Source organism: Falco cherrug, chromosome 4, assembly GCF_023634085.1.
Source record: "Falco cherrug isolate bFalChe1 chromosome 4, bFalChe1.pri, whole genome shotgun sequence".
Classification (NCBI taxonomy): domain Eukaryota; kingdom Metazoa; phylum Chordata; class Aves; order Falconiformes; family Falconidae; genus Falco; species Falco cherrug.
In genome coordinates this window covers 107,640,700-107,667,273 of record NC_073700.1, presented here as the reverse complement: position 1 = coordinate 107,667,273, position 26,574 = coordinate 107,640,700, and the positions used below count along the sequence as shown (strand labels likewise).

At 36.9% G+C, this 26,574-nt stretch overlaps 1 protein-coding gene across 7 annotated transcripts in view; it reads left to right on the top strand.

The window, feature by feature from the left end:
• PLCL2 (phospholipase C like 2) overlaps positions 1-26,574 on the top strand; it is a 103,910-nt gene that overhangs the window by 43,332 nt on the left and 34,004 nt on the right. For 3 of the 7 annotated variants that reach the window (XM_055708496.1, XM_055708499.1, XM_055708497.1), the window contains exons 3-4: positions 12,389-14,875; positions 18,313-18,516. In XM_055708496.1, the coding sequence (XP_055564471.1) occupies positions 12,389-14,875; positions 18,313-18,516 (2,691 nt within the window). Of the gene's footprint in view, positions 1-12,388; positions 14,876-17,488; positions 17,860-18,312; positions 18,517-21,660; positions 21,908-26,574 lie in introns of those variants that run through there. The other 4 variants (XR_008731953.1, XR_008731951.1, XM_055708498.1 and 1 more) reach the window with 4 other exon arrangements.

The following is a 26,574-nucleotide window of genomic DNA, read 5'->3' as shown; positions in this document are numbered from 1 at the left end:
TCAAATAATAAACGTCTGGAGAAAACAGCTGTATCTGGTAATTTTTATTTGTTTAATTGTAATTGTTCGGCAAAGCATACAGATCACTTACTACTTCTGGTTTGTCAAAGCTATGAACATTGTTACAAATTTAAAATCTAAACAGTGTATGCCTTGCTTATTGTTTGTTGGCTTCAGATAAACAAATACTTTATACTGTTTGATTTTTGTAGTGTCTCTCATGTCTGTCTGTTACAGGCATCTTGTATTAAATATTTATGGTTCTCTGTTCTTTTCTAAGTGCTTGTAACTGTTATGAATAATTAAAGAGCAGAGTTAAGGAGGAAGGGCATTCATGTAGCATTTAAAATGAGAATTGCCTATAATTGTTCGACAACTGTAAATTACATAAATCTGAAAATCAACAAGGAAAACATGAGAAGCAGCAGTATGTGGTTAGCAAAGGTACTTCATGTCTTCTCTGCCTGTGTGATCGCTGAGCAGTGGTAACCTAATACATATTTTTTGTCATATTCATAAGAACCATCTTCCTTTAAAATAAAGTTAATTATCGGTTTAATTATCGTTGCCATCTAAGTAATGAGGCTGAAGTACCAGCTCAAAGAACAATTTGCAAGATAACCTTTTCTTAGTAGGTAGTAAGTTTTAAAAAGTTCCAACTTTTGTGCATAATACTGAATTATGTGCATGAACTCTTCATGGCACTGAAGAGTTATTGGTAATGGTCACTCCCCTACTTGATAAAATGTAACTTACCTCAAATGCATAAGCAGAACAATTCAGCTTGTGAAGTTCCATCTCTTTCTTTAGAGGTATGTTACGAAACTTACTAGTTCAATTGCCATTAGTCAAGGAGAAGATTTGAAGACGCCATTCATCAGTCACTAGAATGAAGCAAATCAGTTGATGAATAGAAAGTTGCAGGGCAGAGTTAATGATAGTTTTTAGAATAATAATAAAAAAACCCTCTCCATTTTATTCTTCGTAAGCCTGAAAGTTTTACTTGGATAAAAAAACCCTTTAGGCAATAATTTTACACCTGTGTTGTTCCTGGAAAACATTCAGTGACAGGAAAGGGCAGAAAAAGATACCAGGAACTTTCCAAGAGAGCAGATGATACTTGGATTGAAATTTGGACAAAATATATGAATTTGCTTACAGGTGGAAATTAACATTTTGCCACTTCAGTGAAATTGCATGATTTAGCCATAACCTTGTGCTGAGAGGTTGGGTGGGATGGCCTGTATATGGATGTGTGAAAAAGTCAGTCCTTTAAATTGTCTAACACATCCACGGTCAATCTGCTGCTCATCTTTTATGAGCAAGAGTTGTTTGGCAGTTAAGGGAATATCATGCAGGCTACTTAGTAGAGGAGAGAGCCAGTGTACTTTTCTGACTAAATTACTCATTGATAACAAACGCAATTATATTTATTTGTTGACTGCATTTGTAGCACTGAGAAATATGAATGTTGCCTGCATGGAGTAAGGTGTCATCTTCCATATCATTGTTTTTTAGTATTTAAATTTATGTAACTTCAGTAGCATCACCTGTGATGGCACCCTAACATGCATACTCCACAAGCTTGGTTTTGTCAGGTGGTTTGCCCTTGTCTCCTTTAGCTCTGGGTAACACGCAGAACATAGGAATGTCGATATTCATAAAATGAAACAATACAGTTAATTGCAGAAGGACTTGGGCACTCCATCTCTCACTGAAAATAACTTAGCTCATGGCATTGAAAATGTCCTTCGGCATGATCCCCTCAGAATGATTCCTTGCTTGTCTTCTGTAACTCTACCATGTGAAATCGTGTAAGTATGAAATATATCATGTACACACAAATAAATACAATTATGTTGCTTTTAATAATTGAAACTTCAGTTCTTCAGAAGGAGTTTAGTTTGCTAGGAATGCTGCTGAGTTAGGTGTGTGAACTGATTCTTCAAAGGTAACAATTGAGAGGCTGACGCGTTAGAAGTTTCCCTATTTTGTGAACAGAGGACTGCCACCTCCACCTTCATGTTTTAAAACACATTCAGTGAATCTTGCATTTTTTGCACCATTGTCAAATTCTTAAAAACCTCTTTTAATTCTGCTTTGCTTATTTGGATGTAATGTAGAAACAGCAGTCTAACTTACGAGCAGCACAAATCTGCACAGAAATGGCTTTGTGGGTTGTGAATCAGATAGATAGCGTCTGGGCCTGCTAGGTAGGAAAGTTTGTAAAAACCCAAACAAACAAAAAACCCAGCCCAAACCACAACCAGCCCTTATGTCTGTGGGAAGTTTTGAAAAAGCTGCTGAAGGCTTTACCAGCAGAAGCAGGAAAAGGGTAGGGAGGCGTGAACTAGTGCTTGGGCTCACCTCTTGCTGGTCCTGCTGTTGGCTTCTCTTCTTTCATGCTGAAGAGGAGCAGCACAGAGAGAAGTAAAGCAGCTTTCTGCAGAGCCTGTGCTGCATCCAAAATTAAAAAAAATCTTAAACGCAGTTGTTGTGTTATCTTTATAAGTCACCCACATGCTGTATTTTCGCTTTAGACTGTGAAGCCTGACAGCTGTGTTATGGAAGTTACTTATTTTGCCAATTCAGTCAAATTGTTGTTTATGCCTGAAATGTGAAATGGAAAAATGCTGTGCTTTCTACCAGTGGAACTGACTTGCAGCTATGAATATTTGAAAAAAATCTGAGATTCAACTTCAGAATGATTGCCATAGTATTCTGCATATTAAGCCTTGTTGATAGGTTTCAATTAAAATGCTGGTGAATTGTGTGTCTTTGCTATGACACTTGAACAGAAAATGAAAATGCTGTGAGTTTAGATAGTGCATTTATGCAGAAAGAGTGTCTTGCTGGTTTCAAGGGTAACAGCAAAGCCTCACAGGCTTCTTTGCTCCTGAGCTGTATTGAAACCTTCTGAGCCAGCTTGCTTGTATGAATTGTCCAGTACCTTCATCTGCAGTGTCAGCTTTGTCACCTGCAGTTATTTATTCTTCAGGCGAAAAGCATATATAACTCTTATTCCTTTTTCTGATTATTGATGGCTGAAAAAATAAATGCTTATAATAAACATCAGTTTCTCTGTAGTCTGTTTGTCAAAAGTTAGTTCTTTGTACATGAGAAATTACGAGTCTAAAATGCTTTCTGTGTACTTGTCTAGGCTTTTTATTCTTCATGCCATCAAGTAATTTTTAATAACTTTCCATCAATGCAGCTTCTTCAGTTTAAGACTGAACAGGACATAGTAACTGCTGGTTTTCATAAATAATTATTGTAGTTTATATGAATTTGGTTAAAATACTGCTTGTGTGGATCCAAAATGTACATGTTTTACTTTTATCGAGTTCATGAAAACTGGATGCTTCTTTTGCTCCATTGGAAATGCTACCCAGAAGCCTGAACTGTAGCTGACTCAAATCAGACACTTGGATGTTCATGCCAAGCGTAACTCAGGTTTTTGCTCTCCCGGTGCTCACAGCAGTCTGGGTAGTTTTCTTAGATGCTTCCTATTTATTTTCTTTTGAGATTAGACTTTTCCCCTTTCCCCTGCTCATCTGTGTTGTAAATTAACCCCCGGGCCCAAATGCCCTTTTATTTTAGTATCATAAATATGCAGATATACTTACATATGACAGCATGCCTATGTGGTGTTTGAATGCCATTTTTGGTACTGCATTTTAATATTCAGATATAATATTATCAAGTTCTCTCATCATGTGTATTGCTTTATAAACATCACCACATTTCTGTAAGTTAACAGTAGTTGCTGCCAGAAGGCAAATGTACTTGGCAGCATGAAACTGCAGAATGGAGAAGCCTTAGTTACTATTCTTTAAATTTAGGTCAAAATCAAACATAGTGTAAATAGTTACAACTTCTTTATTTTCAGCAGAGTGAGCAGCATCAGATTGTTTACTTTCTTTTGAGAAGCATGTGGAATGGATTTATATGTGCTGAATTAATATGGTGAAATACCACTGTGATTTAATGTTTTGTTTTAAAAAACCTAATTAATTGATCCTCAAGAGATCAACTGAGCTGTCATTTCTTTCTTAGTTCTCTTTGTAAAATTTACAAAAATTACTTTCAAACACAAACATTGAGGAATGTAATACGGTTAACATTTTGAGACGTGAAATGTGTTCATGCTGCTTTACGTCGGAGTTAGGATATTCTCTTACTTTTCTTGTATCTTAAGCGCTGAGCAAGAGTGAGCAAGCGGCAGCATGCTTGTGGATGTTTTGGGCATCTTGGTAGAAGAAGTGTCTGCCTGGTGTCAGAGGGTCGTGGAAAGCTCTCTGGTGATGTACTGCAAGAGCATTAGAATGTCGAAGAACCTAAGGATACTTAAGAGAGCAACAGAAAAAATAAATAAAAAATTGTTTCTTTACTCTCAGTAAACGGATCAAATGACTAAATAAGATCTTCAGTAAGAAGTTTTACAAAGAAAGCCTTAGTCTAGACTTTATTTGCAAAACCATATCCTATTATTTCCCTGCTCATCACAGTCACAGTCTTTGACCGAGTTAAATTTGCCTGCTCTAAAAGCAACAAAAACACAGGCTACCATTTTTTTCTGCTCTTACTAATAGCTAGCGTAGTAGTGAATGATTCTCATATAATATACTCATAAATTTTCTGGTGTCTTGTTTTCTTGAAGCAAGGCAGAACAAAATGAGCCAAAGGAGCCCCGAGAACCTCAATTCTGTTATTTTATCATGTTGTTAGTTCTTTTTTATACCTTGGCATTACGCTCAGTATGTTTACAAAATTGTTGATGTACATTCTGTGAGATGGACCAAGATGAGAGGTTTTGTTTTCCCTAATGACATAAAGTTCTTTTGTCAGGTCATGTAGGATCTGATTTCAACACAAGTTTCAACTACATTGATTTTAATTGAATTAATTTATTGATAAAAGTAAGTGATTCTGTTCTTTCCTCCCATTTGTCATCAATTCCCTGTTTTCTAGTGGTTATTTTGAACCGGCTGTAATACCTCGTCACGTGGCAAATTGTTCCAGCACATGAAAACTGCAGAAAACTAATTCAGCAAAAAAAAAAGATTTTTCATTTTCTGAGGGTAGTGAGGTAAATTAATTTACTGTGTGTCAGACAGGTGCTAATGCAGCTCTGAGGATCTGGGATGCGGAGAAGGGAGTTGCAGCTAGGTGAGGAGGAGGAGAGAGGGCAGAGAACTAATGTTTTGAAGATGATTTGGAGCGGGAATCGGTTTCACTGTATCATGAACCACACAGTTACCTGATCTGAAATAATATAGATCGGTTTTGTTCGAATGCTAGGCTAAAACTTGCCCCTGTGTCCATACTCCTTTAATAATATAGTTTTATTTTATTAAATTTATTTTTTATGTTTTTATATATCTATCAATTTAATCTATACAATTTAAATCTTTATATTGATTTTTGAGATTTTAATGGATAATTTATCAAAAATTATTAAAAATCAATTTATGTATTATAAGAATAAATATATTTTTATAATAATAATAATAACAGAACTCCCTTAATAAAGAAAGATTAAAAAAAACCCAGGAATTGTTACTTGAGCAGCTGATCTTCGTATTTTCCTTTCTTCCTCACTGTTACTTACTGTGTAACCGGGTCTGGCTGGGGTCAACCCACCACACGTTGAAAAAATACATGTATCTTAAAAAGATTTCCGCAAACAGCAGATACGCCATGAATACCAGTCTGGAAAAGTATTTAAATGTTGAGCTCAAATGTAGTGATTCATGGTGAGTGGGAGGCCCTGTGTTTGCCAAAGAGCTGATGTTTTGTCTCCCCCCAGATGCCTGTTATTTCAGTTGAGGACTCTACTTCATCTTAAATGCAACTGCTCAGTCCTGCGTGCTGTTAAACGGTGGCTACAGCTCTATCCAGAAAGAAAAAAAGAAAAACATGATGTGATAGAATATGTGGCATTTCTGAAGTGTTAGGGATTCTGTCAGCTGAACTGCTAATCACTTGGAGAGTTTTTTCTTTTTTTTTTTTTTTTCTTTTCATATGCTCTGAAAGCTTTGGACAGCTGTGTTAAAACATGAAGTGTGTGCTTTTTAGTGAGTGTGGGTCACTGTGTTAGTAAGAATCTCCTAGTAATGGCAAAGTAGAAGGTACGGATGAGGAACGTGGGTACTTGTCTGGAGGACAGAGGCTGGGTGGTGGCTGTCAGCAGATCCTTCTCTGAGGGGTTATTCCAGGGGAGTTAGGCTGAGAGAGGGTACACCGCGGACATAGAGCTGCTGCCTTCGAGTACCTGGCTTGTAACGGTGAGATGCCTTTCCTGCCTGACCTTCTCTCTTCCTCCCCTCTGCCTTTCTCCCTTTTTCTCACCCTCTTGCAAAGACGACTCTCACTCTGCCTTTAACTGCACGTAATTTTTGAAATCAATGTTAAATTTTATGTAACAAAGATGAAACGTTGCTGATTTTAGTTACCTGTTATTTTCCTTCCTTTTTTCTACCGACCTTTTCATACAAAAACTTGCTTAGCTTCTTTTATAATGTTGCATGTTTGGTTCTAGAATGAGCTGGTAGCTGTACGTAGGCAACCTATACATAATAATTATTTTTTTTGTGTTTGAAAAGATACAGAAATAATAAACAGGACCACGTATCGGTTAAAGATTTTTTCAAAGATGAAATATTTTTAAGATGAAAATGTAAAGAGAAGGATAACATGAGACACTGCATTTTTAACTCATTTGTTGATCTGTGTCTGCATTTATAGCTCTAAAACCACAGGTGAAACCTTGGAAAAGAACAAATTAATGATAATATCATATTATATTAAAATGCATTTAGAAATTTTACGTTTTAAAATACTGTCTTAAATATCTGTGTTTTTTTCCTTTGAATAGACTTAACTATATATAGACATACCTGAATGCCTTCTTAAGTATAAAGAAAATCTATAACATTCAGGATTTTTGTTTTGCAAGGTTCTTAAGAAAAATGCTTAGGAATCTTAAGTAAACAAAGCTTTCTTTTTAACTAACCACTTCCTGAAATAGGCTTATGCTCTACACCATGTTGTTAAGCTAGGCGATTTTGCAATTTCTTCTGAATTGTGTTTGATGAAGACAGGCAGTTTTCATCCTCAAATTGGCTACTGAAGTATCACATGTGATATAAATGCAAGTAATCAATGAGTTGTATAGTGTCAGAAGAGTAGTTCACTCTATGTTCATCACGAAGATCATTAGACTGTTCTAGTCATAAAATAGTGAATTGTATTGCAGCTGTTGGCTACAGATGTACATGAAATTACTTCTAAAACAGCTTTTACACTATATGACATTAAATAGTAGTGCGATTTAAAAAAACCAAACTAACCAAACTTAGGCATGGTATGTGTTCTCACCTACTCACCAGTAATTGCTCAGAGTATTGCCGCAACACCAACTCTCAGATTCACAAACCTGTCACTTAAATTACAATTTACATGAAAAAAAAAAAAAAAAAAAGACTTATTTAAAAGCTCGTGACGTATACTGTATGTGGTTGCAGTCTTGTTACTGCTACACATAGGTGCAGACATTGCTGCCTTTGCTGGGCTGAGTGGCTCAGTGTCCACCTTGTTGCTCAGCCTGTTTGGGATTAAGTTTTCCTGGGACTGTGGTGGCTCCTGTAGACTGTGTACCATCATTGCCACAAGGTGTGCGCGTTTCTTCACATGTTGTCAAAGCTCAGGCATTAACAAAAAGCCTGCAGTGAGGTTGCTGCGGTTGAGGGGAGGTGTCTTGTGCTCTTCTTTTTATGTAATTGCTTTGTTGGCAGAGCACTCACCTGCTCGCTGAGTGGTGGGGCTCTAGGGCATCCTCAAATGCGCAGCTCCTCTTATGAATGCTCTCTAGACCAGGATGGAGCTGCCTTCCACACTTCTGATGAACCAATGGTCTACAAACATGAGTGGAAATTTTTTATGGTTAGAGCTTAAACAAGAAGCAGCAGGATCTGGTCACCTGGGAAGGTGGGTATTCCTCTGAGAGGGCAAAATTCAGTGTTCAGGTCTCTGCTGCATGGACTGTTCGTACATTCAGCATGCAGGGTCACCAAGTGAAGTGTTTATGGAGTAATGACATGAGGGACTTTCACTTCCCAGATGAGTGCTCTAAAAATGTGTCACTCTGCCACTTCCTCTTGTTACTGTTGTCTTCTTTGTAAAGTCCTCTGTCCCAGAAGGAGTACCTGAGTTGGGTAGATGCAGATAGAGGCCTTAATCTTCAAATTCCAGTTGGCATCAAAGCTGCAGGTGGCTTCTTTAGCTGTGGAGAGAGGCAGGATCGCAGACACCCACCTCCCAGGTTTGCACTGGCGAGTGTAAGGACCATTCTGTACTGGCAGAGGGAAGGACTGTCCTGCACCCTGCTCTGGTTGCAGCCCCTAGCTTCCCACCTCGTGGGTGACAAGCCCCTGCCTTGGGCTGTGAGTTCTAGATTCCACTGTACCAAGCAGTACCTAAACTTCTCAGTAACGCTGGGATTGAGTGCTTTTTGAAGTATGGCTTTCCCCATGTACACATCAGAGAGTTCATGCTCTACATCCTTTCCTATAGTAGGTATTTACAAACCTTGCACTATTCATTGTTTCCTCTACCATCCTGGTCTGTTACGCTAGCCAATCTCCGTTTGAACTCCACCACTCTCCCTGTCAGTACCTGTGGTTATTGCAACTGCTCTTGAAGTACTTATTATCATAAAGTTGCATGTATTAAAAGCTTTGCTGTTCAGGAATGATGTGCTGTCTCTCAGCGTCCAAGATTCTATGTCATGCCCAGAATTCTGTTTTGTAGATTGTGCTGTCTTACACAACCATTTCTTTGCCAGTACCGTGAGAGGAATAAAAGAAAAATTTATCATGGAGATGCTCTTCCCTGTTTGCTCTTTTAAGCCATTTTCTGCAACTGTCTCTGTCTCTTAAGTGCCATAGATGACAGCTGAAATTATTTCTGTTTTTTTAAACTGCTAGATCCTTTACTTTCTGTAGCTATGAAATCCTGGATAAATTAAACTCTTTGTGTTGTCACTTGTAGGTATTAGCAGAGTTTCACAACAGTTTTATCTGTAGTCTGGTCTGTTTCTCAAAATGTCTTGTAATGACCTTGGATGTGGCACACATGAATTTAGGAGATGTATTGATGAGGTGGTCATCCTGGTTTCAATTATAAAGTCTTCTGAAGAGCTGGCAGTCTTTAGGGGAGATCCTGAGTTACAATGACAGTACCTGTTATAATCTGAAAATTGACATGGTCTTCATTGTCTGAGAGATCCTGGAATGACTCTGAAAGTTTTTTCAGTAAAAATTGTAGCTTCTACTTTGGACAGAATTATGGATCTGCACTGTAGAGCCAGTCTTGGTTCGAGCATCTTGAACAGCAAGAACACTAAGTCTCATGAATGCCAAGAAGTGACTCCTGTGTTTGTGCAGGTCATACATATGGTTTCCTGCTGTGTCAGTCTCTTTGGTTCAAGACAGACTTAAGGCCTCGAAAGACCTAACCTGGTTCATGAATGCCACCCCCCTTTCACAGTGATATTCTCTACATCATATAGCAGAACGTATCTGCCTCCTCCTCCATGCCAGTCTGTCTTGGAGGCTCAGAAACCTGTTTCATACGCTTTGTGCACACTACGCAATCACATTCTCAGTTTACGAGTGAAACTTTCTTTTCTGCTTCTTTTCAGACAGGTGGATAATTCTGGCCAGTGTCTTTGGGAAAATATAAGTTCTGTTTATGTGGACTGATTGTGATAGCCATGTCTCTGTCAGGATGGGGACTAGCACAGGCAATTTGGTAGCTCCAGGATCATTGATCTGTGGATGTTCTGGAGCTCAGAACTTTGGGAAACTCGCAAGAATATTTTAAAATTTGTTTTCATGGTTGTCACGTTCAGGCAGTGACGTCTGCTGCCAGCAGGCTTGATATGAATAAGCCAAATGGTGAGATTGCTTTACCCTGCAGAAATGCAGAATACTGTCAAAATAGCTTCAAATTCGGCTGGCCGGCAAGCAAAATAGTCTTGCAGGTGGTAGATTGAATTATTCCTCTGCATGTATAAACTCAAATTCAGTCTTTTGGGTAACTAGGGTTGGGAATAGGCTTGCCTTGAGGTGGACCTATTCACATCAGATGGCATCAAGAAATGGCAGATTTTTTTTTTTTTTTTCCTCCCTTACCGTTCAGGGTCTTGGATCAGACACAACCGTGATCATAGTGAAAGGCACAGACCTTCCTTCTGCTTGGTAAATACTGATCACGGTCAGGCAGGTAATACTTCCCAGGCCTTGATGGTTGCGGTGTCAGGGTGTTAACTGTCAGCTGCCTGTCACTGGAGCGTTCAAGAAATAGATTCCCCTCCCAGATCAGTGACTGGGAAATCTGGAGCATAAAGCAGTTTCACCAGGCTTCATTCCAAGCCCTAAACTACTGGACAGGAATGTTATTGCTGGTTTTTTGTGGGGCTGTCCTTTTTCAGGCTAGGCTTAAAACAGAACAAAAATATCTGTAAACAAAAATCACATTTGTAATTTATTATCTTTTTAAATTAAGGAAATTTGCTTTTCTTTGAAAGCAATCCTTATGCCCAAATACACGTGATGAGATTCCAAGCGTCAACCCTGTGTGGTATTCATTGCAGGTGTTTGATCTGGGGTTGGAAATAAAAGTCCTCTGTAGGGGTATTCACTTTTACTGATCTCCTGAGAACTTGCATAAACCAAATTCTGCTGTCATTAAAGGTGCAAGAATTGTATGGTTGATTAATTTTCTCAAACGTGGAACAGCAAATATTAAGTCTGCTTACTTTACTAATTGTTTTCAATGAAAGGCTTTTCAGATACTTATACATTAAATTACAAAAACAGAATTCTGCATTTTTAATTTAATGAAATTAAATATATGGCACATATGCCCCAAAGTGGAAATGCATTCTGTAATGGATGGTTTTTACTTGAACATCTGCTCAGAAGCAGTCATTAAAAGTTTTCTTTTCCTCTTCATTCTGCCATATAGGCAATGTTCATTTGCACTGGAACATACTTCAAATGGAAAGCTATTAGAGGGAAAATCAACGTTCTTTTTGTATAAAGCAGGAAAAGTAATTTTTTGAGCTGTGCTGGAATATTAGAAGAACAGTTCTACATAGGGTATCTAACATAAAAAGATTATTTCAGGGAAGTGTTATTTCAGACTAGAAGTTAGTTTATGGTGACACATGACGCTTTTATTAAAAAGCTAAACACAGCATTTTTTCCAGTCTCAGAAAATGCAGATAATGAAAATGCATAGGTTTCTTAAATTCAGTTCTTCATCATGAAAGTGCTTGTACTTAAGTTATGTTACTGATTTAGTTGCACTTGTTTGAATTAATACAAACAGCAAATAGAGGCAGCTAAATGACTCTCCGCCCCCCAGTTTTTCTAATACCAAATTTTCTACCCAAGCTTTCCCTAGTAAACTAGAGTCCTCTGGGTTATTTCATTGTTTTAAGAGCAAAGGTGAGTGACATTTGCTTCCCTTCCTGACCAGGTCTTGCATTTTCCATTCGGGTTCTTTCTAATGATACGCAGCTTTAGACCCAGTTTAACTTTGATCCTCTCGGGCAGTTCCCCCCTGAGTCACTATCTTCTCTCCTGAAACTCAGTACTTCTCGTTAATCGTGTCTGCTCCAATCCAGTCACTTGTGTTTCAGTGTAGCTTTTTAAGACTCATGTGTATGTTTTCCTAGTGTAGAGAAGAGATGTATGTGTCAGTGCTGTGGGCAGCCTGTGGGAAGAGCATGGATGGGTGCGGTAGAGAAGCTACGGGTAGTAAGTGCTGTTACCATCGTCTATGCTTAGATTAGGATCGTGTCCTGTGGATTTTATGTAGTTAATTGTGTATTCATGTTTCTTGGGTGTTCACGAGGATCCTGTCAGCATGGTATTAAACCATTGTATTCTATACTGACAAAGCTCAGCAAGTATCTGTAGGACTGTGTAAAGACTCTGAGGAAAGCTTGCTTCCTGCTGCCTTGGCTGTAGAATCTCTTATCTAAGTTATTACTGATAAAATAAAATGCATGTGCACAGCACTATTACTTCACTAGCCTTCAAAACTTGCTTTGTTTAATGTAGTGTTCATACAAAATATTGGGGGGGGGAGGGGAGAGACCGTGGAAGATTACTTATATAGCCAAGAACAATAAGCCATTATTAGTATTTTCATTTGTGATGATTCCAGTAAGAATTTCCATCTTACTGGTCATTACACAAATGCTAGACCTTTTTGAACTGCTTTATGAACTTTCAGCTTTAAGTTGCAACCTGTTTCAATGTTGAGCAAAACCATACTGATAGATGTTTTCTTTCCCCCTCCCCTTGTTTACCAGGATGGTACGAAACAGAAGCGAGAACGGAAAAAGACTGTGTCGTTTAGCAGTATGCCAACTGAGAAAAAGATCAGCAGTGCAAGTGACTGTATAAACGCAATGGTTGAAGGCTCTGAGCTCAAAAAGATTCGATCCAACTCTAGGGTGTATCACCGATATTTTCTTTTAGATGCGGATATGCAATCTCTACGCTGGGAACCTTCAAAAAAGGATTCTGAAAAAGCAAAGATTGATATTAAATCAATCAAAGAAGTAAGAACGGGAAAAAATACAGATATTTTTCGCAGCAATGGAATATATGACCAGATATCAGAAGACTGTGCATTTTCAATTATATATGGAGAAAACTATGAGTCACTAGATCTTGTTGCTAACTCAGCAGACATTGCAAATATTTGGGTTACTGGCTTAAGATACCTGATTTCTTATGGGAAACATACTCTAGATATGATAGAAAGTACCCAAGATAATATGCGGACTTCATGGCTTTCACAAATGTTCAGTGAATCAGATGTAGATAATTTGGGACATATACCCCTGTGTAATGCTGTACAGTTTATAAAAGACTTAAATCCTGGTTTAAAAACTAATAAAATAGAGCTAAAATTCAAGGAGTTACATAGATCCAAGGAAAAAACTGGTACAGAAGTAACAAAAGAAGAGTTTATTGAAGTTTTTCATGAACTTTGTACCAGACCTGAAATCTATTTCCTGTTAGTTCAGTTTTCAAGCAATAAAGAATTCCTAGATACCAAGGACCTCATGATGTTTTTAGAAGCAGAGCAGGGTATGGCACACGTCACGGAAGAAATAAGCCTTGAAATTATTCAGAAATACGAGCCAGCCAAAGAGGGCCAGGAAAGGGGTTTTCTTTCTATAGATGGATTTACGAATTATCTTACTTCACCAGACTGCCACATATTTGATCCAGAACATAAAAAAGTTTGTCAAGACATGAAACAACCCTTATCCCATTATTTTATAAACTCATCTCATAATACATACTTGATAGAGGATCAGTTTCGAGGGCCTTCTGACATCACAGGTTACATTCGCGCTCTTAAAATGGGTTGTCGAAGTGTTGAACTGGATGTATGGGATGGTCCAGATAATGAGCCTGTGATTTACACAGGGCATACAATGACATCACAGATTGTTTTCCGTAGTGTGATTGACATTATTAACAAGTATGCCTTTTTTGCTTCAGAATACCCTCTTATTTTGTGTTTAGAAAATCATTGTTCTATTAAGCAGCAGAAAGTGATGGTACAACACATGAAGAAAATTTTGGGGGACAAACTCCATACACAGTCTCCAAACATCGAAGAGTCTTATCTCCCATCACCGGAATCACTTAAAGGGAAAATACTAGTTAAAGCAAAGAAGCTTTCCTCTAATTGTTCCGGGCTAGAGGGAGATGTTACAGATGAAGATGAAGGAGCAGAAATGTCACAGAGAGTGGGGAAGGAGGGTGTAGAACAGCAAAACTTGATGACAGGGAAAAGATTTCAGCTCTGCAAAGAACTCTCCGAGTTGGTAAGCATATGTAAATCGGTTCAGTTCAAAGAGTTTCAAGTTTCATTTCAGCTCCAGAAGTACTGGGAAGTGTGCTCGTTTAACGAAGTGCTTGCTAGCAAATATGCCAATGAGAACCCGGGAGACTTTGTAAATTATAACAAACGTTTTCTTGCAAGAGTATTCCCCAGTCCTATGAGGATTGACTCTAGTAATATGAATCCCCAGGACTTCTGGAAGTGTGGTTGTCAGATAGTAGCAATGAACTTTCAAACGCCTGGCTTAATGATGGATCTTAACATTGGCTGGTTTCGACAGAATGGAAACTGTGGCTATGTCCTTCGTCCTGCTATCATGAGAGAAGAAGTATCCTTCTTTAGTGCGAATACGAAAGACACCGTGCCTGGAGTTTCACCTCAGCTGCTTCATATTAAAATCATTAGCGGGCAAAACTTCCCTAAACCCAAAGGATCAGGTGCCAAAGGTGATGTTGTGGATCCTTACGTCTATGTTGAAATACATGGAATCCCTGCCGACTGTGCAGAGCAAAGGACGAAAACTATGCATCAGAATGGGGATAACCCAATTTTTGATGAAAGCTTTGAATTTCAAATAAATTTACCAGAACTAGCAATGGTGCGTTTCGTAGTTCTGGATGACGATTACATTGGGGATGAGTTTATCGGGCAGTACACTATTCCCTTTGAATGTCTACAGACTGGTTATCGGCACGTTCCTCTGCAGTCTTTAACTGGTGAAATTTTAGCACATGCTTCCTTGTTTGTGCATGTGGCGATTACTAATCGAAGGGGTGGTGGGAAACCTCATAAGCGTGGCCTCTCTGTGAGGAAGGGCAAGAAATCAAGGGAATATGCGTCTATGAGAACATTATGGATTAAAACAATAGATGAAGTGTTCAAGAACGCTCTCCAACCTATTCGGGATGCCACGGATTTGAGAGAAAACATGCAGGTACTGTTTTTACCGTGAATTCATTGGTTGTTATGTGTGTTTTTGTAATGTGATGCATACAGAATATATGTTTTTAAGGGTCTTGCTGCATTTTGTAGGTTACATTATTTTGGTCTAATGCTGAACAGCTTTAAAAATGGTATTATGTCAGAGCAGCCTTTTAGGTGATACCATCTACTGAGGTAACCTTGGGTGCATCTGTATTTTGTTGAATGTGAACTGGAAATATGACTCCAGTGTTAGAAGTCAAGTCTCTTGACTTGTCCTCTGCCTTTGAACGAATGTTAGATATACACTAGAGGAAAGTATATAAATATTTTAAATTTAGAAAGGATAAATAGAAATGCAGGATGAAAATACAGCTGATAGAAAAAGGAGGCTTTACTGCTAATTAGAAGACTTCTTGTATGTGAAAGTATGTTTAGTATAGCTTTGCTAAGGTTTTGTTTCTTCCTTCTTCCGAAATAGAAGGCAATACTTTCAGAAGGACCATATGCTTTCCGTGATTCTTCCTAGCAACAATGTTAGAAATACATGGAATTAGTGCTGAGGTGTTAGAAGGCATCCACTAAAGTAAATTACCTTACCTTAAAGGTCACGTATAGTAAACACATCGAATTTCAGGAAAAAGTACAGGCTGAGGTGCTTGTTTTTGTGGAAGCCAAGAGATCCCCCTTCAAAAATGCATTGTTTGGAGATTCCAGTAAAGATTCCAGGTAAATAAACCCTTTTAGACATAGATTAAAGTGAGTTGTACAGTTACATTCTATTTAATAAAACTTTTAAATATCTATAAACTTCTGATGGAACACTAGCGGTGATCAAAGCAGTTAAGCGTAGTCATTTCAAATGAAGTGACCTATTAAATCCTCTTATGTAATGTTAAGGGGAAACTGTTTAAAATAAATGTCTGAGACTTGATTCTGAATTTAAAGGCACATCAGTGTAGATAAATGTTCTTCACGAATAATCTTCTATCGAAGAGATTTTAATAGTAATACAGTTTTAAAACTGATTTTTCTTCAGGTGAAAGAAGAAATTAGTACAGCATTATGAAACACTCCCATTCAACTTGGTATATAGAACTGCTATACAGAAAGGTTGTTTAAAAAATATGGGGATGATATTTTGACTCATAAATGTTTCACATTATGGGCTATATATAAAGTGAACTTGTATTTAACGTGTTGAAGGCTAGAATTCTGTCATATAAAGGACACTGGATTTTAAAATACCTTTCACGGAAGAGCCGAACCCAAGATTCGAGGGAACAGTGAAAACATACAGTTTTTGTAGCTACTTTAAACTCCTTCCTGTGCATGCTGCAGTATTTTGCAGAACTGATATAATTGAAAACAGGCTCAACAGTGTGGTTTCTTTGAACATGAGATACTGAAAGGTATTTTATGTATTTTATTCTGTCAGTTTGAAAGTTGTGCTATCAGCTAAATTCATCATTATCATCTCTCAAAATGCTATCAAGAAGATATTTTAGGTACATGAGGGAATATTAGTTTTGCATAGCTTTACTGACAGATTATATAAAGTGCACATTTAAACTGCGTAACTAAGGTTTTACAGCTAATAAAAATAAATAAACCACTCTAAGTATCAACTTAGGGAATGTGAGATTTGTTTAATTTCTATATTACTGAAATTTTGTGTTATAGGTTGTTACGATTTTTATGATACAGAAATAATGTCCCCACAAGCCAGATTATAAAGAGCAAAATTGTTTTGTTTTATTTTGTTTGGTTGGGTTTTTTTTAATATAAGATGGAAGAAGAGGGAAAAAAGTGTGCAGCAGTGCGTTAAACTGTTTCTCAAAATCTGTATAAAAATAGCTAGGTTTTTTTCTTCCTTGTTAGGTACCACATTACTGTGACAAAACCTAAGGTCATGACATTACATACTAATCACTGATAAAAGTATAACATGAGTGATTAAGCTGGATATGATGCTGCATGTTTAAATTGCTTGACAGTACAAGGGATGGTCTCCGGATGTAGGGTTGGAAGTCCAAAGGGAAGGGTTACAGCCATGGTTCTGTCCTGCCTGCCCTTAGTTAATATATACGTTCCCTGGGTCCTTGTTAACCTCTCTGTAAAATTGTTGTTCATAATGGCTTACCCATGATGTTTATCTCAAACAAAATCTGTTTGAATGGATTTCCCAATGTCTTTGTCTTTTCAGCTATGTAACTATTCTGTCATTAAGGTGCAGTCCAGTTAATAAAAGTAGTATCTGTTTCCTGGACATTTACTAGATAGTAGTAAACGTTTACTTAAAGTACACTGTAAATGACTGTAGTAGATGTAATTTAGTATTGATGTAGTTTTGTATGAATATACTATATATAAGTATTTTGAAGTCTACTTTGAGTATTTTGTCTTGTAAAGGGGCAGCAAAATATTCCTGTTTGCATTAAGGTTGGCATTATGTGTCTCTACGAAACGTGTCCACAAATGAGTCTTACCGTGCCAGCAAGATGGAAAGCGATTTTGCTTAAAATGAAAATCTGTGTCAGATACCCTGCTTGGGTAAGGCAGAGAATGGAGCACTGAGCACATCTGTAACTTAAATATACCATGTTTTTGTTTTTGTTTCCTACAGGAACACAAACTCCAGACTTGCCATAGATCACCAGCTCCCACTTGGTACAAAAATCCTAAATTCATTACAGTGCTGAGAATATTCCCATCATGGAATTTCAGTGGCTACTTGGAGTCACGTTGTATTTCTAATAGTGGAAATTTTCTCCAAGTTTAAACATACGGTTTTATGTTCTACCATATTGGATATAAAATACAACTATAATACATTTTAGAGAAAGGTACAAAATTGGTGTTTATATTAAAGTACCTTAAAAGATTCACTTAAGTGTGATTCTGTGATAGGAATGACATCTCTAGGGGAGTGCTGGATTTGTGAATCACACCAAATGGGAGCCAGCAGATCCACAGCACGTCTGGACTATAGTTCAGGTATGTTTAAAGTTACAAATGGGCTGAATTCCTCCTTCCGCTCCACTTTGCCTGTGGGGCATTCGGCACTTAATATTTTGTTTCTCTTGGTGGCATAAAAAAATTACTTTGAAATGTCTTTTATATTTTTTCAAAATATATAACCAGTAAGTTTTAGAATTCATCTATTGACATGGTTTAGTAGTGATAGAGACCAGACATACTTGTTCTAAACAGATACTATTTTTTTTCTATACTGTGGCAAGTATTAAATTCTGTTTGATTTTTTAAATGTTTTTGGTAAAATACATGTTTAATACTGGTTGCTTTGGAAAACTGCCAGTTCTTCAGAGAAAAGCTGCGGTAATTCCACATTGTAGCTCAACTTATGACAGTGAAGTATTTTATCCTGAAAGAACGAGAATTAAAATTCATACTTAACTGTAAAGGAAACTCTTTCTTTCCTTTTTGCAGAATGCAGTAGTTTCATTCAAAGAATTATGTGGCCTCTCTCCTGTAGCAAATCTTATGCAGTGCATTTTGGCAGTGTCGATGCGCTTGGTTGGACCTGATAATGCACCCTTGGTAGTGCTGAATCTCAATGATCAGTATCCAACTATGGAGCTCCAAGGGATTGTTCCAGAGGTCTTGAAAAAGATTGTAACGGCATATGACATGGTGAGTAGTCCTTTGTGGTTATTTTATATGGTATTTGAAAGACTTCCTTTTTATAATGCACAGTACTGTGCCTGTTTTGAAAGGTCATTTTTAACCTGTGACTTCCTATTTCATGCTTCATTACATGTGCTTGAAAGTCGTTCCCGTGAATGTACAGCAACTGGTGGTGTTTTCATACTGAGTAAAACACAGAGATTAATATACTGCATGCAAATACGTGTTTGTACACTTCAGAAGGCAAAGTGGTTATCATCAAGAGGGTTTAACATGAAAAGGATGTACCTCTGTTTTGCAGCAACTTGAAACTTTATACATATCTATAAGCCTCTTAAATTAATTTGCTACCTCACATTTTCCAGTTTGTGGGCTTCGATTTCTTTTGGCTTTGATTCAACACACGATAGAAGAACATCAGGAACTGCTTTTAGGAACTGTAGTTTTATGAGCACCTTGCAGTGTTAAATTCTACACATGCTTTTTCATTTTCCTTTGCTATGTCTTTCTTACAGATCTCATTTGATTAGGCTTTTTTATGTCTGTAAGCGGCTGTAATGTTAACATCGGTCCTTAGACTTCAGTAAATATGTAAATTCTGTCTTTAGAGGCTGGAAATTAAACATTTTGCAAGAAGGAGGGAAGGGCTAATACACTGAGAAATATGGGTTTACCTCTGCCTTGCATTAATTTAAAGCATGGAAAAAAGATCCAAATGAGTGTGACTTGAAATGTCTTCTTTCTACTGAAGTAATCTGGGACAGAGTAATTGAGCCTTTATTTATTTGTTTAATGATTTCTTTGATTTAATATATAGTCTGACAATAAGTAAACGTTTCTAGGATAATCCTGCATTAATTTTGTGCACTAAAATGAGAAAACTCATCTGACAAGATCAAGTCACTGTTTTAAAAAACAGTCCTTGCTATTTAAAGAGAGAAAACGAAGGAAAAGAAACCCATAGCCAGTTTCATATACATCTTTTGAACTGCTTTCTAAAGAAAAAGTAGCTTTAGAATAAGCTATACCAAGGTCCAAAAAGCACTCATTGGTAATTAGCAGTTTAGGTAGGAGTTTATGTAGTTCAGTGATGATGTAACTACAACAGAATTTGATTGAAATGGTAGCACAGCTACAAGAAGATAGTAGTATATCCTCTTAGTGGTAGCTTATAGTATATCACTATAATTAGGATGCAGACAAGTTTGATTGTTGGGATTACATCTGTAATACGTTTGTAATTAAGTTCTGTCTTGTTGGTGGAGATGCCTCTACCTGCAGTTTGTTCTGATGTGGTGATGCTGCTTGTTAGGTATTAAGCTATTCCAGATACTTAGTATCTTTCTTTAAGTCTACGTTAAATTTTTTGTTTGAATGCCACTTAGATAGAGGTGACTCATGACTCCAAAAATCTTTACAGTCCAGGCTTCGTTTGCTCTTTGTCTTTCACGTAGTTTTCCCCCCCCTGCATCCTGTAGTCTACGTATGATTTGAATATCTGTGTACTTCAGAAATCTATACTTCATTTTCATAAGTAAGAATAATAGAATATTTATTTAGTGGCACGTTCAAACCATTTCCCATCTCCTGTTCCCAAAAGGATAACGACTCAATTTCAAAGACAGAGGCTATGACAGTGCTTCTAGCTCTAAATGACATTGAAGAGAAGTAAAAATAAAGGTTGTTTTTGTCAAATTAAACTTACAGATTAAAATAATGGGATGTGTTTCAATTTGTGAATCTTTTGTCTGCCGATGCTCTGTCCAGTTTGACAAATGATCAAGCAATTAAAATCTGTAGGGTATACTGGAAAATGAAGTCAGCCATGGGAGATGCTTGTTTCTGAAGGTACATTGTGAAACAGCTGGAGGCATCCATAGCATCCTTTCCTCAAGGGCAGGAGGAGAGATGTAAAGCTATTTAGCTAATATATTGATATTTCCTATAGTAGCAGATGTTTTATAGAGTCTGATACTGTCATGGTGTTCTTTGTGGTTTTGGTGTAAATTCATATAGTGAGCCCTCAAAATGATGCTTTTTATCTCAATGGTTGATTTTGGCTTAGGGATTTTTCTGACATGATTAACTAACAGGTGGATGTAAAATTCAGCTTAATAATGAGAATTATTCATAATTAAGACAGGATAAATATGCTGTCGAGGTAATGATGACCTACTAGTCTTATTTTCTGCTGGCTTAGACCTCAAGATAGGTCAAAATTCTGTAACTGTGTTCTTCCAGTGTGTCAAGTACTGTACGCATGAGATGATGTTGATAACAGAGATTGAGTTGGATGTTATTAAACAAAACTTGGTTAGCATAAATGCGCAGGCTGTCATTTACCTTGTGTGCATTCTCAGTTTGGTACACATAATGATATTCTCAAAGTACTGTTGTTTCAAGATGACAATATTTTTGGCTAATGAAGGGATTCTTATTTGTCAGAAATACCCTTCTTTTTATAAAATGATAATAAACATAGAAAGCAATATTCAGCCAAGGTTTTTAATTATTCAGAATTTGTTTACATTGGGAGTACTTAAAGGACTCATTGTTGCTTTGTAAAGGGAGAAAGGATGTAAGACCTTTTCCAGTGGCACAGTCAGTCCACACTGAAATAATTATGGGAGAGTGCAAATACTGCAGGGACACATGGGACGGTGAGAATATTTTCTATGTGGGCAGGTACTTATATTTTTTAAATAAACAATGAGGCAAATGGTAAGTTAATTAGTATATCACTAGATACTTGGGTTTTTTATATGTAAACAAATAGCACATCATGCTTTCTTAAATTGTCAGCATTCATTGCTACATTAATGGAGGAGCTGTAAGTGATAGAGGCTAGTACTGTACACAGACTAAAGTACTGTATTTTTGAACGTAATGAGTAATTTATCACCAGCATTATTGGAACCAGAATTTTAGCCAGGAAATAAAGGGATATTTTGCTTTTATTCACATTATAGGAGCTTTTGTATCTTTTCAGAATAATGAAAACCCAAAAGAACTAGGAATTTTTGGGAAAAACAAAAGTTTAAATTGTGTATTTTTCTCTAGCTTCTCCATGCTCCTGAGTATTTTTTTTACCCTAACATCTTTTCACTGTTTAACAATATTTTATTTTTCCCTCTTGTTCATGAACTTCAGCTTCCTTTATGTGATACTTCAGCATGCATTCTGTTGGTGTCATCACACCCATCACTGATCAGTGCTGCAGACTGAAGCTTGGAGTTAAGGCAAGTGCCTCTTCCACACCATTGCATGTTTGTTTTTTTAAAATGTCTTATAACCTTTAATACGTAAACCTGAAAAAAGTTACACTGTGGCAAGAGAAAAAAATAATAATGATCTTGTCCCAAGTCTGCAGCATTATTCAGTGATGAGTATAATAGCACTGCAAATAGATGCTAGAGGATCATACAGATGAAGCCAGGTATTGTTGAGAACTTGACTGGCTCTGTGTGCCCTTAGAGGAGGATAAAGTGTCCCATCTGATAAAGATGAGGTTTTCTGAACTTTGCGAGCAGGTGTTTACTTCTAAGAGAACTGCAGAAAAGGCAGAGAACTATACCTGTGTGAAAGAAGAGAAAGTAATGCTGCTACAATAATTAGGATTAAATGTTATTAAATCCTAATTAGGTAATGCTGCTAGATTAATTTTTCCACAATTTCTGGTGGTGTTTGGTGTTTTGTTTTCTTTTTTTTTGTTTAATGTTGAGGTTATGTTGTAATTCAAAATGTCTGCAGACTACAGTGTAGGAAGTCTATGTCTAATTTGAATGAAATCAAACAAAATGAACAGTTTTGTATATACATCCTAGGGATAGGCTCAGGAGCAGGGCTGCGTTTATTGGTGGTGGGAATTGTGAGATGATGAAAATGAGAGGTATTAAAATATGGCAAAGCTTGTAAACTGGAAAACACCATATGACTAGTGATTAGTAGCTCTATAGTAAGTTTAAATCTGGTTACCTTATAGTTGGCTCATTTCAACTACTGACTCTACCACAGATTGCATATGCAATCACATGGAAGTTAACTTCATGTTATAGAATTACAGATTTGGCTGATGACATGAATTAAATATAATAGCCCTTATTTTGAACTTGAACATGTCCATCCCGTTGGGAAGTAGGTGGTTTGACACTATACCTTGAAGTGTTATAGGCTGCACTGCTACTAGTAGGGCTTATCAAAAGACTATTTAAAAAGGACTGATTGTTAAGGTTTTGGTCAAACGTTAATAGTCCTTTCATACTTTGGCTACTGCTCAACCCCCTAAATATTCTTTACTTTTAAAACTCACCTTGATACCAATATAGATGAATTGAGTGGAGCACTTCTGTATTGGGCATGTTGGATTGAAGCTCATAATTCTGAAGGAAGCAAAGGCTCTTTCACAGGGCCTAAAAAAATGATTAGCAGATCTGTTTTGAGTTATGCTTAGCTCATAAAGTCTGTGTTAGTTATTTTGTTGTTGATGCAGGTCCTTGGTTACAATTAAATTGCCATTCCGCTGTAGTTTTAGAATTGTATCCTGAGAGAACAAGTAGATGAATACTTCTCTACTTCATCTCAGTTTAATAATGTTCCAGTTGCTCAGTTAAGAAGCCTTTGTTCCACAAATCACCCTCTGAGGCTGCAAACTTTTGGGGTAACCAAAAAATACTAGATCCAGTGCTGGTAATTACCAGTTAATCTCCTAAAACAGAGTGAGTGAATAGGTTACGTTAACTCTTGCATAACTTTCTTTTGATCTAAATACTCTGTTTCTGATTGTGGCAGAGAAGCCTGAGTTCAAGATGATCACCCATCTTCTGCAATTGAACTCAGTCTTTGGATCTCATGTATTTTTAAATCATGTGGTAGCATCTGACCACTCTCTGCTTTGTGCACCTGAAGAAAATCCAGATTTTTCCATCTGGTACCTTTTCTGAGGAATACATGAATGGTATCGACTGAGTTCTGTTTCCTTGGTGGTTCAGAATGTTGTTCTTGAGCCCATGTCTTCTGGTGTCCAGCTCCATGGGTGTTCCTGGTACAGTTTAACTCTTAGCATCATCTGGCATATAAAGCAAAGAAGTTAGGCTTTGAAGATGGAAAAGCTATTATTCCTTGTTTTTATACTTTAGAGCGTAACTATGTAAAAATAAGAAACCTTGTTAAAACAAAAAAGTAAGAGAAGTAGTCGAAAGAGCAGACATCATAGACATTCTAAAGATACCACACAGGGGGCATGAAGTAAATATGTGCCACTTACCAAAAAACACTTGAGATGGACAAAAAGGAGGAGGTGCTGTTCAAAGAAAGAAGGCGTTTTCCAGAAAGCTGAAGTCACATGCAAATGAGAAGGATAGGATAGATATTTAACCTTGCCATGGTTAAATAAAAAATAAAAGAAAGCCAACAGTGAAGAATTCCAGGAACAACCTGCACAGACTTAAAATTAACAGTAACTTATTTTCTGAAAATACCAAAACCTGGAAGCCTGTCAAAGAGAGTGCATGACCACTAGTTGATCAAAGTATAAAAGAAAGCCCAGGAAAAGAAATAAAGCCACACCACTAAATTAATTTTTGCGTCCGTTTACCTGTGGCGATTAAGGTTTCACATGAAACATTTCTTTGTGAAGGACTCACTGGAGAATTCATCTTGAATTTAAAAGCTGATAGAAGATATTACACAGGAAAGGCAAAATGAATGAGAAAAAAAATACAAGGAAGAGGTGATACTCATTCAAGGCTTCTGAAAGATCTCAAGAGTTAATATATCCAAACTGCTAATTGTGTGTATCCTCTCACTTGAAACTGACTATTGAAGTTGTTAGTGTGGTGCCAGTACTTTAAGAGGTTTCCAGGGAAGATCATGAAATTACAGATCAGACAGGCTGACATCTGTACTGTGAAAATGGGTAGAAACTGTTTTGAAGAAGAAAATTAGAGGAAATATGGAGAAACATGTCATGTTGGGGGAAAGTCAATACAGCTTTCATAAAGTGAAGGGCTCATTAATCTCTTGGAGTACTTTGAAGCCAAGAAGCATCCAGACATGGAAGATTAGTCTGGTTGGATTTTCCAAAAGCATTTGACAAAGTGCCCTTTCAAATGCTCATGCTGAAATGAAGTAACTATTAAATTTTTAGCCTTTTAAAATTTTTAGCTCTTCTCTGATAGCTGTCGTAAATGCTGAACTTAACCTGATGTTCCAACAGGAAAAAACTATTAAAGACAGTTGCTTGTGTTGATTTTTACATTAGGGTATGTTTTCCCGGTAAGTGGATTAGAGATAGTAGGTATAGCTCCAACAGCTTTGATCTAGCTAAACCAGCTAAATACTCTTGAAGATGTATGACTTAATGATGCTCCCAGATTTGGGATGATCGTCAAGGTGTGAAGTACGTGGGTTCTTAGAGTTTGAACAACTTTCTCAGTGTTAGTGGTGGATTGTTAGCGTGTGTGTTATAACAGTGTTTCAGAGTTGGCAATATAAATGTAATATGTAAATACCAGTAACACACACTGTCTCAGTATTTCCATTATTGCCTCTGGCTTTGTACGGTATGTTTACTTTCATTATCAAGTCTCTGCAGAGTTAGAACCGTCTTTATTTAGGTAATAAATGGATACAGTTCAGTGGTGAAGAGATCTAAGGAAAAACATACATCATTCATTGCAATTTAATATTGCAAATAGCCCAGGTAAGGATTTTTGCCATGCTTAATAAATTATAATTGTAGATCCTGTTTTTTGAAATGAATTTAAAGTTACTGGTTGTGTAGTTGTTAGTCTGTCACAAAAACTGATGGAAAAGCATCAGAAAAAAAGTGAATAGCTTGGGCAGTTTCTTCAAAAAGAGTTGTGTTGCTTATTATCAGTTTTTATTTTCCTGTTTTATAACAAGACAGTCATTTTAAACTGAGGGTTGCTATTATGCTTCCAAAAATAGAGCTACAGATGATACCCTCAGCTTATGTTGGGCTTTTCAGTCCACAAGGGCAGAAACAAACATCTAATTTTGGATATTCAGACTCCATTGCCAAACGCTGTGAAATATGAGCTGGTTTACATTGATTGAAAAGCTCTGATAATGACAACTTGGTGCTTCTGGGAAGTCAAGATTTCTTCATTTTGTGTTAAGAGCATGAATGGTGAAGCTTTTTGTGTCCTCTTACTAATTCCGTTTTGGCTAATGGCTGACTCAGTATTCATAAAAGCGTAAAATAATATGACTACTTAAGAAGAGGAGTTCATCTAGCTTCCTGTCCTTTTTCTAATGTAGTCCAATGGAATGTTTATGGAAGAGCATAAAAATAGGTCAGATGCATTGCAGCTTCTCTTAAATGTAGTCCATAATTCCAACAGCAGGTCTCCTTTTCTTCCTTGATAAATTTGTAATCTTCTGTTTGTCTTTTTGACTCATTCTGTGTGAAAAAAAATGTTGTTATTGGAACTGTTACCGATAGTTTTAGTTTCAAAAATAACACGGCCTCTTAATTTTTTCACAAGGATGATAAATTTGTGCTTCTCTTTACAGATACAGGATATTTTCTTTTCATATATATGTGCTTCCTTCTTGTCCATGTTGTACATAGTGTTTTCATTCTGTTCATTGTAGCTTAAAAGCAATGAAAAGAATTTTGCTGTAAACAGAGTGTCAGGAAAACAAGGAGAAATGACTGTTGGATTAAATGAGTTTAATGTCATTGTGTGCATAGTTTAGAAGAGAGTTTCTGATTATTTTATTTACTCTGCTTCAGCCTAGTCTTTCTGAAATACTTACTTATGAGGAAGAAAGAACGTAAGACTTTTTAATGGAGAACTTGTGGACTGTTTGTTCCTTTGGTAAATTTTCTGGAACTGTGGGAAATCTAATTCATTTTGGGCTACTGCAGAATTAAGAACAGATGATGTCCTATTTTTTCTCGGGTCTACAAGAATTAGTTTTCCTAAGTGGATTTTGTCTCTTATACTCCTGCACTGCATTATGGCATAATCTCAGCTTGCTTCTTTCTGAGGACAAAAAAACCCTGTTCCATGTATGTGTTTCTTAGAGTACAAAACA